Source organism: Macrobrachium nipponense, chromosome 17 (genome assembly GCF_015104395.2).
Source record: "Macrobrachium nipponense isolate FS-2020 chromosome 17, ASM1510439v2, whole genome shotgun sequence".
Classification (NCBI taxonomy): domain Eukaryota; kingdom Metazoa; phylum Arthropoda; class Malacostraca; order Decapoda; family Palaemonidae; genus Macrobrachium; species Macrobrachium nipponense.
In genome coordinates this window covers 89,232,665-89,247,664 of record NC_087210.1, presented here as the reverse complement: position 1 = coordinate 89,247,664, position 15,000 = coordinate 89,232,665, and the positions used below count along the sequence as shown (strand labels likewise).

The 15,000-nt window shown below is 36.7% G+C and overlaps 1 protein-coding gene across 3 annotated transcripts in view; it reads left to right on the top strand.

Moving 5' to 3' along the window:
- Positions 1–15,000, top strand: part of LOC135196462 (F-box/LRR-repeat protein 7-like) — a 409,207-nt gene that overhangs the window by 330,552 nt on the left and 63,655 nt on the right. The window contains exon 4 of one of the 3 annotated variants that reach the window (XM_064223308.1): positions 8,116–8,163. The exons of the other annotated variants lie outside the window; for them this stretch is intronic. Coding sequence (XP_064079378.1) covers positions 8,116–8,163 — 48 coding nt within the window. The remainder of the gene's footprint in view (positions 1–8,115; positions 8,164–15,000) is intronic. 3 annotated transcript variants of the gene reach the window in all.

Here is a 15,000-nt window from a genome sequence, read left to right as displayed (position 1 = left end):
CTTTAGCGTCTCTAGTCTGATCACATTCCTGCAAGCAATCTGGTTGACCTCTTTAGTTTTAGTCTTTTATATATATGGACTAACATTCCATATTTTTATTATGTAAACACTTACATTAGCTCGGTCAGCTACCAAAACCAACTACTGAATATTACTCAAACTTGGCTTGCATTTGACTTATAGGAGTGTGATACAGACACTATGTGAATATATATATATATAAGTAAATAAAAATTCATGGTGTACATGAATTGATTCAAGTAATAAAATATAAACAATGATATTGGTAAATAATAGTGATCACTGGGATACTATAATGATACAGTTTTTTTCACTTCATCTCATTAAGATACATATGCTACAGAAAATACTAATGTACTCTGATAATTGCATAGAATGAAGATTAACATGATAAAAATCATATTTTAACTGATAAAAAATTTCATATATGAATTGATAAAATTATTAATGTTTATGCTGATTGATTCGTTGATTTTTATGCTAAATGTTATATATCTGATTCATTAATCCATATACTAACTCATATATAACTGCAGTTATTGGTAAGATAAAAGGTAACAGATTGATTATAGGCTACCTGATTTGTTTATACATATGTATATGGATTCATATAATTATGATTAATATATGTGCACTTTAAATATATTCCTATTGCGTACACGCAAAGATATATTTCGATTCTGTTATTTATGATCATTTATATATAGATTCCTAGTGCGTACACGCAAAAATATATTTCGATTCTGTTACTTATGATCATTTATATATAGGATACATGATACTTTATATATATAGGATACATGACCGAGGTTATACTACTTCACATTTAACTAGCTTTCGAACAACTTTTCGTCCATTACACAGTTCCAGACAACCACCTATAGCCAAATGAAACGGCCAATTTCACAGGGTTAAAACAAGGGGAAAATTTGCCTGGGCGGGTCCAACGTTCTATTTTGCGCTCATACTTATTCTCTGCATCCTAAGCTACACGATTACGTTCGCGATGAATAAAATCATTCCCAGCACGAGTCCTTCGCCAGCAAAGTAGAGTTGAATATCCTTCGGGTCGTAATTTGTCGGAAGTATGTCCCCTTTGTAGTCGATTTCCGACAACCGCCGGAGCGTTCCGCATTAAAACGAGATTAACGACGAGATACGGTGTCGGTCGAAGAAGTCCATGATGGTGCTTATTCCTTTCACATTGTAGGCGGTTGTTACTCGACTGCCGTCGTCCGCAGCGACGAACGATTTTTTGAAGTTGCGATGTGAAACTCTCGTACTGCAGGATACTGTAACAGGTTCCATTAATCAGCCTGCAAGTGAAATTATACTTGTCACAAGGGCAAAGTAAATTCAGACGACATCCAAATACAGGGGAGGGGAGAGAACCATTTAGACCAGACTTAACCCACATGAATTCGCTGATATTTTGGAATTCAAAAGAGTCAGCTGTACAAACTTTTTTATCCTGGCATTAAACAATGAGTGAACCTATCCAGGTTTATGATGACTGTAAAAATATCCATAATTATAAAAAATAAACAGATATCAATACGAATCCCAAAGAAAATTCGATATTTACTGTAGTAAATTACTAGACAAAGAAGTGGAAAACGGAGCTATTTGTAAGATTGCCAGGCAACATAAGAGTCAAAGAGAAGATTAATCATGATTCTGTATTTCTCTATGCTAACTGAAATTAAGTTGTGATAAAATCTGATCCTATGTGCCCCTAACAAAAGTTTCATATTCAATTTTCTCGCGCGCATCCTCTGAGGTTAATTTTAAAAACTTTATTAATAGGTAGGAGATGCAACGAAAAAACCCACTATGTAACTAATTTCTAAATAAACTTTGGGTTTTTCAAGAAAATGTGACATTTTCCCATGAATGTTTTACTTGAATTGTAATAGGCTAATGTTGCAAGTAAATATTTCATATACATATCTTGATACTTCTAAATGTCTATGAGGTTCAGAAAAAATTAATTCATTTTGTTGTTATAGAAATTCTATTTGCTTATTTTGTTATTAATTTTAAAATAATTGCAACTCCTTAACTAAAGTTGCATTGCGCATACGGATAGACACGCTGCCTTGCAAATATATATATGTATGAATGACTGAGAGACCTTTTGGGTCAACTATATATAAACACACACACACACACACACACACACCACACACACACATATATATTAATATATATATTATATTGTAATATATATATATATATATATATATATATATATGATATATATTAATAAAATAATTTTTAATTTTTATTTTAAATATTATATATAATATATATATATAATATAGATATATATATATATACATAATATATATATACATATATATTATATATATATATGTGTGTGTGTATGACTTTATTTGTAAAAATTCGTGTTTCTTTAACAGATTCTCTCTCCTCTCTCTCTCTCTCTCTCTCTCTCTCTCTAAACTACTCGGAATCTCTCCTCTATTGGAAGAAAGGGGCGTAGCCCCCGAACAGTAAGGGGCGTGTTGGTATGAATGGAAGACGTAAGTGTCGATATAGGTGGGCAAAGAACGTTATTGTTGGGGGCGTGTAGAGAGGAGGCAGGGGGTGGGAGGGAGTTCTCATTCGAGAGCCTGTGATCTCGAATAGGCCTTTGGACATTGGTTAAGAAACAAACCACTGTAAAGATAAATGAAAGTTTATGTTGTATTTGTTTACAATACAAAGAATGTGCTTTTATTGCTGGTTTTTTGGTCATTTGTTAATAAACAAACCTCTATAAAAAATAATAATAAGTTTATGGTTTTATATCTATTCCAAATTTTTTTTTCAGTGCCTTGTTTTCTTAACCATTCAAGAATGTGCTTTTATTACTGGTCTTTGGTCATTTGTTAAGAAACAAACCACTATAAAAAAAATAATAGTAAGTTTATGTTTTTATATCTATTCACAATTTTTTTCCTTATTTTTATCTTTTTTGGCAGTGGCTTGTTTTCTTAACCGGTCAAGAATGTGCTTTTGTTACTGGTTTTTGGTCATTTGTTAAGAAACAAACCATTATAAAAAAAATAATAGAAAGTTTATGTTTTTATATCTATTCACAATTTTTTTTTTTACAGTGGTTTGTTTTCCTAACCAATCAAGAATGTGTTTTTATTACTGGTCTTTAAGCATTGTAGGAGAGACTGATTGGTGTTCTTGTGTGAGGGTGGGGCGGGGGGGGGGGGCGTATGGTGACGGACGTTGGGGGTAACCACACCCCCTGACGTAAGGATTACAGTGTCACTATCAACGTCGGGGTTTGATTTCACGTTATCTCTGGGCGATCTCGGCCTGCCAAGCCGAGAGCTTCCGCCTTACCGAGTCGAATTTCAGCCTCTGGACCGAACGAAAGCGGTGATTTTTATTTTTATTTTTTTTTCTTTCCTTTTTTTTACTTTTTTTATTTAGACCGGAATCGCGTCGATTGGGGATGGATGGAGAAAGCGGGGGTGGGGGGATGGGAGGGGGTGGGGGTGGGGGGGGAGGGGGGTGGGGTGGGAGGGGGGGTGGGGTGGGGTGGGAGGGGGGGTGGGGAGAGATTAGCGATGCATGATAATAATGGAATTAAACGTTGCTGCGTATTCATTTGGGAATGAGAGAGAAAGCATTAATTATATAATATAATATATATATATATATATATATATATATATATATATATATATATATATACTTATGAACATTTTGTACATAAATACCTATGAAGTTAAATACATATTGTGTGCATTTTTTTTTTTTTTTTTTTTGTGGTCTTTGTACTGCAGAAAAGAACTTATCTTGGGAAAAAATGTTCGCTCGCGGACCCATCTCCTAAAAGGACAAACATTCTTGGGGGTAATTTGCCTTGGTCATTAACATACGAACGAACTGATTACGATTTTTATTCCCTTTAATGTCCCCACCCCTGGAATTCCTCCATTCCTCCATCAACCCCCCCCCCCCCCCCCACACTCACACAAACTTTTGTACCCTTGGCTCTTAGATGCCTAGATTTGCCATATTCCTTCTTTTCTTCGTAGAGTTCGGTTGATGGGTTTCAGAATGAAAAATACTTCACGAGACTTAAGTGAAAGAAATATCCCACCTCGCCCACTTTTTTTAGTTTGCTTGGGGTCTGTATTATCTGTCTTTAATATACAGATTACGTCTTCACGTTATATGATACACAACTTACACGCACGCCGCACACAGTATACACATTTATACACATAGTATATATACATATATATATATATATATATATATATATATATATATATATATATATATATATATATATCACTATGTCAAAGGAGCTCATAAAAACGCCAAAATATAGAGAGAAAATAATATATTTCAGAGACTGCTGCCTCTCTCTTCTGGTAGAGAGAGACAGCAGTCTCTGAAATATAGTATTTTCTCTCTATATTTTGGCGTTTTTATGGGCTCATTTTATTAGATAGAATTCTGTTGTTACAGAACATTTTTTACCAGTCATGTACTGTGTGTGTCCATGTGTGTGAATTGTCTCTTGTGTATGCATAATGTTAAAGATATAATTGATAGATATACTCTATACCGTGCACACTGTGACCTATATTCTCTCTCTCTCTCTCTCTCTCTCTCTCTCTCTCTCTCTCTCTCTCCGTGGCTCTTGACATAATCAGGTGCATTAGAGGGTGCTGTCTCCTGGATTTTGTGTGTGGGTGAGTATGGGCACGAAGGTAGGGGCTGGGTCGCTTCTGTGGGATGGAAGCAGGTGGTGATGGTGGTGGTGGTCCCATGTTGTTAGTGGGGGTGGGGTAGGGGGTTGAGGTGGGGAGCTCTGCCCCCCCCCCCCCCCCCCCCCCCCGCCCCACGGTTGACTGTTAGTGGTGTTTTACGACGACATTTTCCAGATTAACTTTTATAGGAGTTGATTTAATTAGCCAGTGCCTCTTTAAGCATGCTGATCGAGGCCCCCATAAAGAAACGACCGCACCTAAGGCCACCTCCTCTTCTTCTTCTTGTTCTTCTACTACAGAAGGAGGCAGATCTGCTGCTGCTGCATCTTCAGGAGAGAGAGAGAGAGAGAGAGAGAGAGAGAGAGATGGGCTACCGCTGCGATGGCCATTGCCGTTTCTACAGGAGGTCTGAAATATGTCTGCCGGAGCCTGTAACTATTATAGCACGAGGGGTCTCGAAGTACTTAACGGTACATTATGACTCTGTGTGGCTGTGATCATCTATGCTGTAAGGTGTTCGGTTTCGGTTGTTACAGAAGAATGTACCAATAGCTTTCGCAGGAAGTCTGGATGGGATGTTCGAGTGGCTTATACAGGGAGCTTGGATCCTGATCAAATCTTGGAGTAGCTTTTAACAGGAAGCTTTCCTCAATATAGAATGCTCAGTAGCTTTTACAGGAAATCTGGTGCCATACAAATGGTTCCAGTAGCTTTGACAGGAAGCTTAGTTCAACATAGAATGCTCAATAGCTTTTACAGGAAATCTGGCGCCATAGAATTGTCCCAGTAGCCTTTAGAGGAATCTTGGACTCCTTTGCAAATACTCAGGTGGTCGGAGTCCTATGTAATATTAGAGATTGTCTTGAAACTAGTTTTTTTTTATTTTTCAGTTGTAGATAAAGTAATTAATGTGGCAGATGGATTTAAGAGTTCATAGCCAGCTACTGTGATACATTCAGACATAACCTTTCGTCGAGTTACAGAGGGCGTGGGGTGCGGGGGGATTAGACGTTAACAGATGTTTTTTATAAAAAGTTATTCTCTGGGTATAGATATATAGTACTTCCCTGTTTGGCTAATACATGTTTTCAGCGGAAAGCGTATCCGAAAAAAATATATTAGGAAATCGAAAGATTAAGAGTTCATTTTGGCCTCTAAAACATATAACTATAACTTTAGCGTATTTGACAGTTTATCCCTGATTTTGTTCCCCTCCCCCCTCCCCCCATACTAAGGAAATAAAAAAAAAACTTATTTTAATATTTAAAATCGTATTATGTTTTACTGTGTGAAGTTCCTCACAAATATGTGTTTTTTAGCATTTTTAACAGATTTCGTATTGCACGCAGTAGTGGTTTTGATGGATAACTAATATCGAATGAATCTATTTACGACTCTATCTTTCTCACGTTTGAGTGTGTGTGTGTGTTCCGGAAATTCTCTCTCTCTCTCTCTCTCTCTCTCTCTCTCTCTCTCTCTCTCTCTCTCTCTCTCTCCTATTCATAACTGAATTGTCCTTTTTCTTCCATCTAGTCTTCCCTTTTCTCCCCAGGCAAATAACCACTCGTGTTTGGGGCACCGAGTGAAAAATATTCTTTTGTGTTTAGGCCCCTATTATATATACCCAGAAGGCTTTTGCAGCTGCCCAGCGAGACACCTCCATACCCAAAACACCATCCCTACCTGGGCCTTCCTCCCCTCTGGCCCGGGCCTCTTTCTTCCCTTTGAGAAAGAAACATTTATTTACATATTTCCTTTTCAGGTGTGTCAACCACTTCCTGTCCGCTTCCTGTTCGCAGGCGCTCGAGAAATGTAAACACTTCTTCGTGAATAAATGGTTGGCGTGGGACGGTGGTGGACTTCTTGTTGCCGTATCGTGCTTTATTGAGGGATAGTCTCTCTCTCTCTCTCTCTCTCTCTCTCTCTCTCTCTCTCTCTCTCTCTCTCTCTCTCCTATCAGATGAACACCATAGTCTTTGGAAGTCCGATCCCTACAGGATTGTTCCATATGAATAGAGGTGTATTTTCTGAACAATAATAATGCTCTCTCTCTCTCTCTCTCTCTCTCTCTCTCTCTCTCTCTCTCTCTCTTGTTCTTCTTCTTCTTCTTCTTCTCTTCTTCTTCTTCTTCTATCACATGAACACCATATTCTTTGGAAGTTTGAATGCCAAGTCACCTGATATCTTAAGGATTGTTCCATACGAATAGGGGTTTATCTTCTGAGTAATAATGATAATATAAGAATAATAATTCTCTCTCTCTCTCTCTCTCTCTCTCTCTCTCTCTCTCATACTTATCTTTCCCTTACCTACGGCCTTCGTTGTTTAATTACATCCTGTGTTATTGTTGTGTGTTTATCTGATCACCATTTTTTTACGTGAGAATATTTATTGATTTGGGCCATCGGTAAAATGAATCCTATTGTCACGTAGATAACGGTACTATGATAAAATTCGTAACTTTTTGAAAATTTTTGAGTCATCGTTTATATATATCTATATATATATATATATATATATATATTATATATATATATATATATATGTGTGTGTGTATATATATATTAATATATATATATATATATATATATATATATATATATATATACTATATATATATATATCACCACTGGCTGCTATGTAAGTAGAACGAAAGGTACCCATTGGGAACGCCAGGGATCCACTTACTGTGGATTTTATGTCTTGACTGCTTTATATTATTGTCAATTTTTAAAACATGGGTACACTATTGTTTATATATAGATAACGTAAAATATAGGTTGTGTCCCCTCTCTTTCTTCAAATCTGCTGATAAAAACCACTCTGTTGGTTGTAGGAGAATGTGATAAATAAGAGAAAATAAAAACGAAACACCTGAAATTGAGGAGTCATCCGCATAATTTGTAATTTTTGAAGTGGTAATCTCTTTGATTGGTAACTTTTTTAGAGTATAAGAACTTTTCATTGGCAGTGATCTTTTACAGGAGCAATCTGCCGACTAAGTAATCTTCTGTATTATTAATCCTCTGAGCTTGGACATTCTCCAGGATAAATCATGCTCCTTGGTAATATTTACTATTACTAACTTAAGTCGGTTAGATTTCATGTTTAGTAACAATGAGAGTGTATGTTATTCTGGGACCTGGGTTAACTTTTTCTGAGTTAAATAAAACATTTGGTTGAATGTATTTTGTTTAAAGTTTCGTGAGGTAAGAGCAGTAATCTCACAGGCTTGCCATCTGCATATTGATCAATAGCAATAGTAATAATCTTCATTGCTTCTTTTTATACCGTGTAAGTACTCCTATTCTACGGAGATTACTAATATTCAAATTTCACTTTCCAGGTACGCTTGGAGTGTCGACTTTCCACGACGGGTCATCTTGCTGTGAAGGTATTTGGGGGTTGTAGCCCCCTTTCCTTTTGGTTTGTTTTTTGGGGGTGGGTGGTTAGATTATCTTTTACTTCACTTTATATTCTATCTTGTTGCCTTGATTAGAAACATCATAGTGATTTTATCTGTTGCAGAGGTAGACAGAATTGTGTAACTGGTAGTGTAGATATTCAGATTTTTTTTTTATTACGTTTGCGATTCCTAAACAAGCATCTAGCTGTAAACAAGACTTTTGAAGTCTCTCTCTCTCTCTCTCTCTCTCTCTCTCTCTCTCTCTCTCTCTCTCTCTCTCTCTCGTAAGCCCTTTATTGTCTCTTATATTTGTTAAAAGCTTTTATTTCATCCCTATACAGATATTCTCTCTCTCTCTCTCTCTCTCTCTCTCTCTCTCTCTCTCCACGCCTGTTTCTCGCGGCACATGGGACAATTCAAGATGGCGCCGGGACAAGTGTGTCACACGCGCTAGGGTATCCAGTCTGCCTCCTAACCTATCATTTACTCATTATCCTGCCACTTGCCACCCACCACCTGCCCAGGGCTTAATTCCGCCCTTACGCCCACCCGAGGTAAAGGCGACGATCGCTGGCGATCGCATTTATTTATAATGTGCATCCGATTTTTCCTCCTTTTCGGTTTTACTCGAAGAGGAGACAAGGTCGAGATTGGCTAAACTCGGCCGCTTTTATGGCTTTCGCCTCTGGATCGTAATATAGCTTCAGTGAGGGAATCGCTTGAGGGCGGTTATTCCTTGGCGGGACGTCGGTCTTCCAGATTTATGAACATGAGTCCGACAAGAAACTGAAGACCAGCGCACTGTCGAGCCGTAGTTTTCTATTGTCTTACTCGCGAGCAGCCCATGAGAAAATCGCTGGTCTTGTGGCCGATCTTCCGTTGTTTTGCTAGAGAAAAAAAACAAAAGAAAAAAAGAGGCTTACTCATAAGATTTTCATCGTCCCATTCACAGTTGAAACTGAAAGTCCGGATGTTAAGTCCTTTGCGGCTTTTTACTTTGTGTTTCTTAAAGAATTATTTTAGTCCTCCAAAAATAACAAAGATTACTGTTTGCTTGGAAAAGCTTTACCAATGTTTGCTTTTAAAATGTTGCTATTTTGCAATATTCTTATTAAAAGTCATTGAACTTGACAGAATTTTGTTCGTTTACGTTACTTTATATAAGTAATTCATAATTTACCCACTGAGTTCTTTGTTTACGATACCCCTCTTAAAGTAGTTTTATTTTTCTCGCTGAAGTCATTGCAGTAAGTTAAGTTGTAATTTTCCATTACCCGTCCGAAGTCCTTATACTTTATCTCACTTTATCTCGCTTTAGATTTTCAGCCTCCATCACAACACACACACACACACACACACACAAAGAAAAAAAATTGTGAACTTACTCTAAAAGTTGTCTAACTTTGGCCCCTTAATTCATTCATTCCATGAGCCGTTATTGGGCATCTAGTAACTATTAAGCAGTATATCCCCGCACAGAAGTCGGTTTACGTTTTTCTGCAGTTATGGAAAATTCTGTCGAGAGTATTTCATTACGGAAAAAAAGGGGGGGAACCTGTCTCATGGAAACATTATACCAGCTCCAGCCTAGGTGAGTTAGACCAGAGCTATTCGCTCTCCAGCGTGGTAGGAAACCCAAGGAATGGAGAGAGAGAGAGAGAGAGAGAGAGAGAGAGAGAGAGAGAGAGAGAGAGAGAGAGAGAGAGAGAGAGAGACGTATCTAAGAGAAAGAGAAAGGAAGCAGAAGGCAGCGCTAACCACTTCACGAATATTATATTATTGATGATGAATATAAGCCTTTGTTGATCTTTTATTTTTGTCGAATTTTTAGAAGAAACCTTCGTATGCAATAATAATAATAATAATAATAATAATAATAATAATAATAATAATAATAATAAAGTATCACATTGACCTGCTATTAGATTGAGTAGTTTTTTTCCTGGTCTTATCCGTGGTTCAGGATTTATCATGTTTCTTTTCTTTAAATCTACTCTTAGAAGAGACGCCTCTGAGTAGTTATGAGTATGGTTATAATCTCCATATTCTGTGTAGAATACATGAACTATCTTCATACACATACATTCATACATAAACACTTAGCTGTTTGAAGCGATATGAATATACTGAGTCAGTACTATAGTCCAGCTGTACAGAAGAGTGCCTGGTTGTACTCGTGGAGCCCGTAAAAGAATCATTTCCCAAGCTCGAACAGGGAGGGTCGGATTCAGGAAGGGCATCTGTCCATGAAATATCCTGCCCAACCAATTATGAAATGACCCGTTTAGTGATTGTTAGACCCACTTGGAAAAGGTCCATCAAGAAAGGCGATCCTTGCTAGGAGTTAAGCTGATAAGAAAATGAAAAGAAATCATCGGTTTTCTTGGCATGTAATAAGTTAACAACAGATAGATAGATATGTTTTTACAAATAAAGATTAAGATGACAATTTCAAAGTACACTTGGAAGGAAAACAGAATGACAGCCTCAGAGACACACCACACACACACACACACAAACGTCTTTCATCTACCTACATGTAAAAGTAACGTTGAAGTTTCAGCAGCAAATGAGTCAAGAAATAAGAAGGGAGATGAAGAAGAAAAAGAGAGAGTTGTCCGAGTTAAGAATTTTACTTAATGGTAGCGGTTTCATTCATAAATGCACATTGCTAGCATTCCTTTGCCTCCTTTGAATAAGAAACTAGTTTGGCATTTCTGGTCACCAATATTCTCTGCACATTACTTCATTATACCATTTTAGTTTTAGCGTGCATCTCCACGTGTCTAGCGTTTGTGAGGTGTTTGTATATAATATATATTTATTTGATACATATACATATATATATATATATAATATATATATATAGATATATATATTATTAGAGTCCATTTTTGCCATTATATATATATATATATATATATATATATATATATATATATAACATATATACGCATACATATAAATTCACATACACACACACTCACAGTTATAAAATGGCATAAATGAGCCTCCAATAGTAACAAAACTAACATCCGTTTAATCTAAATTTTGTGTGTGTGAGAGAGAGAGAGAGAGAGAGAGAGAGAGAGAGAGAGAGAGAGAGAGAGATGAACACACAAAGAGAGAAAGTAAGCAAATGGCTAATAAAAATAACCAATATACTCCTTATACTACATTTTATACCTGGACAGTAAAAGTCCACATACTTGGCATTCCAGCGACGAGCGGGACTATGTAGCCCTGCCCTTTCCCCCACCCCCCACTCCCAATCCTCCACTCATAGCCATCTGACCCTCCTTCGTCCCCCATCCCCCAAGATCCATCCTATCCTATTCATCTGAACCGCTCCTACACCCCTTCCCCCGCCTCCCCTGCTCTTCACCACCACCACCACCCCACCCTCCATTTATGGGTTCCTCAGTCTCCGGTGTTCGTGTATTCACAAGGCCTGTAGGAGACGTCCCATACCGCACCATACATTTGGAGGAATTTGGAGGAATTCCTCAAAGCCTTTAGATATGGCTGAGTTTCTTTGAATTCTTTGGCATATTTTTTTTTTTTTTTCGTGGGAGTAGCTCTTACGTTTTGACCCAGTTTTCACATTTTTTGGTTTGGCCTATTTTTCGCTTTTCTTTTCAATATATATATATATTATGTATATATCATATATATATATATATATAATTATATGTATATGTATATATATATATATATATATATAATATATGTGTGTGTGTGTATATATATATATATATATATATATATATATATATATATTATATATATATATATATATATACTATATATATATATAAGATTATTGATTATGTTTTATGTTTTATTTTTATCGCATTTCTGGACTTCCAAGAAGACTGTTTCTTGTCGAGTATGGAAATGAAATAATACGAATATTTTCTCTCCAGAATACTAAATTTTCACTTTCAATCATGAGATGTTTCAAGCTATCTCTTCTTTAGACCGTTGTGAAATATTTCTTTTCGCGTCAAAGACTTCAGGTTAATGAGACTGATATACCAAACCTGAAGCCTAGGTCTTTTCATTAAGCGATTCTTACATATTGTATTTATACCCAATACTTTTTAACTAAAAGATAAAGATTATTTTTTAAAAGAATTTAATAGATGCTTATTCGAGCCCATATCTGCAAATTCCCCCACGAAGTATTCTCACATAATATAGAGAAATATCCAATCTAGTTTAAAGAGGCGCAGTTGACTGGTGTCGTATGCGTACCCAGGGCCTACTGCGAGAGAATTTGACCATAATACATTCCAACGTCATGTCTCATTTCCTGGAAGAGCTTTCGTTTTCATATGGTTCAGAGATTATGTCTCCTTTCCCCTCTGATTTTAGTCTAGTTTTTTGTGATTGAGAGAGAGAGAGAGATTGTGTGCATATCAGTATTAAGAAAATGTTAGTTTCAAATAGGCAACAATAATAAAAAAAACGAGAGAAATATTTCGCCGTTTATTTTGAATGTAGAAAAAAAAAAAAGCTTCAGTTGAGTGATTTCAACGGGGTTACAAGAACTTATCTTTACAAGCATCGTCGGTTTATTTTAAGTGTAAAAAAAAAAAAAAAAAAAAAAAATTCAGTTGAGTGATTTCAACGCGGTCACAAGAACTTATTTTTACAAGCATCGCCGGTATATTTTAAGTGTAGAAAAAAAAAAAAAAAGCTTCAGGTAAGTGATTTCTACGCGGTCACAAGAACTTATCTTTTCAAGAATCGTCAACGTCGGTCATTTCTAGATTGGTCGGTCTTGATGTCTTGTGTGACACTTCCACTTCCAGTCTGTACAATTTTTTCTTAGTTTCTGTGACCCATTCTTCCCAGACTTTCGAAAGAGACATTTGGCTTGCTTTCTTATCAAGGCTTTTTTTAAAGTCTATTTTTCTCTTGATTAAGACATGGACACCTTATAGCTCCTTTCATCTGACTTTCACAAAAGAGAAGTTTGCGGTGGTAGACGTGTTAGATTAAGCTAGCTACCTTGTATTTATTCCTCACACCATTGGACTGTGGCACAGTCTCCCTGAGGATGTCGTACAATTGGAACTTCACAAGTTCAAGCGAAGATGCAATGCATGAATATTCTAATGCTATTCTCCTTGCATTTTAATGCATTTTTATCAATTTATTAATTTATTTTTTTCTTTTTCGTAAATGAGATCTCTTCTTTCTGCATTTACTCTTGCCTTCTCTTACTTCCTTATGAGCCCCATACTCTTTGGAAGTTTGAATTTAAAGTCAGTGGCCCCTGTAGAGGCCTTATGCATATCTTGGGTGCCAGAAGTTAGATGATGATGGCATCTTAACACATAATGTTTGCTTCTCCTTTGCGAGAAACGGCTGTGAGCTGTAAAGCAGAAATCAGAGCAAGAAATACGATTCGAACACTGGCGTAATATCATAACAGATACCTGCTGCAGTTACCAATCCTCTTTCGAACGAACTATAAAAGAAGTTATCAATACTCTATACACCCCCCTCCCATCTCCCTTCTATTATCCCCACCCCACCCCACTACCAGCACTAAACCACCACCTACATCGTGACCTTCAGGAGTGCGATTGCTTTTCGCTTGTTGCTGGGCTACTTTCCCCCCCTGAACACGTAAAAAAGTAACGCCTGATTGGTGCCTGTTCTCCGAGAAAATTCTCACGAATGAAGGCGCATCGGATACCTGAACGTGGACTCTATTTTGGAAACTGTGTGATCAAGGTTTTGTGGTCCAACCAGATCTGTTTTTTGTGATGTGGTTGTACTCTCGTGCATTGAGGAGAGAGAGAGAGAGAGAGAGAGAGAGAGAGAGAGAGAGAGAGAGAGAGAGAGAGAGTCTCAAGATTGTATGTGTGAGAGGAAAGGAAATTTTCTATATTTATGCTTATGTATTTAGACAGACAGACAGAGAGACGTGAGAGGAGGGGAAATTTTCTAAATACTAAATATTTATTTTTGATTATGAGAATTTGTGAGGGAAAGGATGTTTAAAAGATATATTTTTTATATGTTATGCATTTCTCGAATGTGTGCATGTTTTAGAAAGAAAGAGAGAGAGAGAGAGAGAGAGAGAGAGAGTTTTAGTAGTCATAAATTTGAGGGTTTTTTTCTTTCTTTTTTGTGTATTAATTGGTGTTGGCAGTTATTTAGGGTGTCTTGGTATATAAGACGATAGTGACATCTTCTTACCTAGAGTACTTAGAGCCAGAAATTTATTTTACCGTTTCCCACTGTTGCGACCTACAGACAGTGTTCTTGCTCATCGTTGTTGGTATTATTCCTGTAGATTTAAATGATTATATACATCATGTTTGTGCATATGTTTTTGAAGAATAACACTCACACAAATAAGTGTTTATGGTTTATTCATTCTGTTAACAGATTATACGATTCTGATTAGCTTTCCAAATTTTGTGGGAGGTCCAGAGTAAGCGTGACCTTTGACCTGAGAATCAGCGTGACAGTCACGCCTCACCGAAATCACTAAACCCTTTCTCCCACAGAGAGAGAGAGAGAGAGAGAGAGAGAGAGAGAGAGAGAGAGAGAGAGAGAGAGAGAGAGAGGTTGCTCTCCTTGGAAGCTGTTCCAACATATCAGGCGACTAGCTCACAGTTTTAATTTTGTTTTTTATTCCATATTCCGGAGTTATCCCATTTTCTAGTTATTCAATTTTCTAAATATACTGCATTTTCCACAGTTATAATATGAGCCACTTGGAATATTTCAATCTTTTAACACAATGTAGTATGAGTACTTGAAATATGTCAATCTTTTAACTCAATGTAATTTTATTACTTA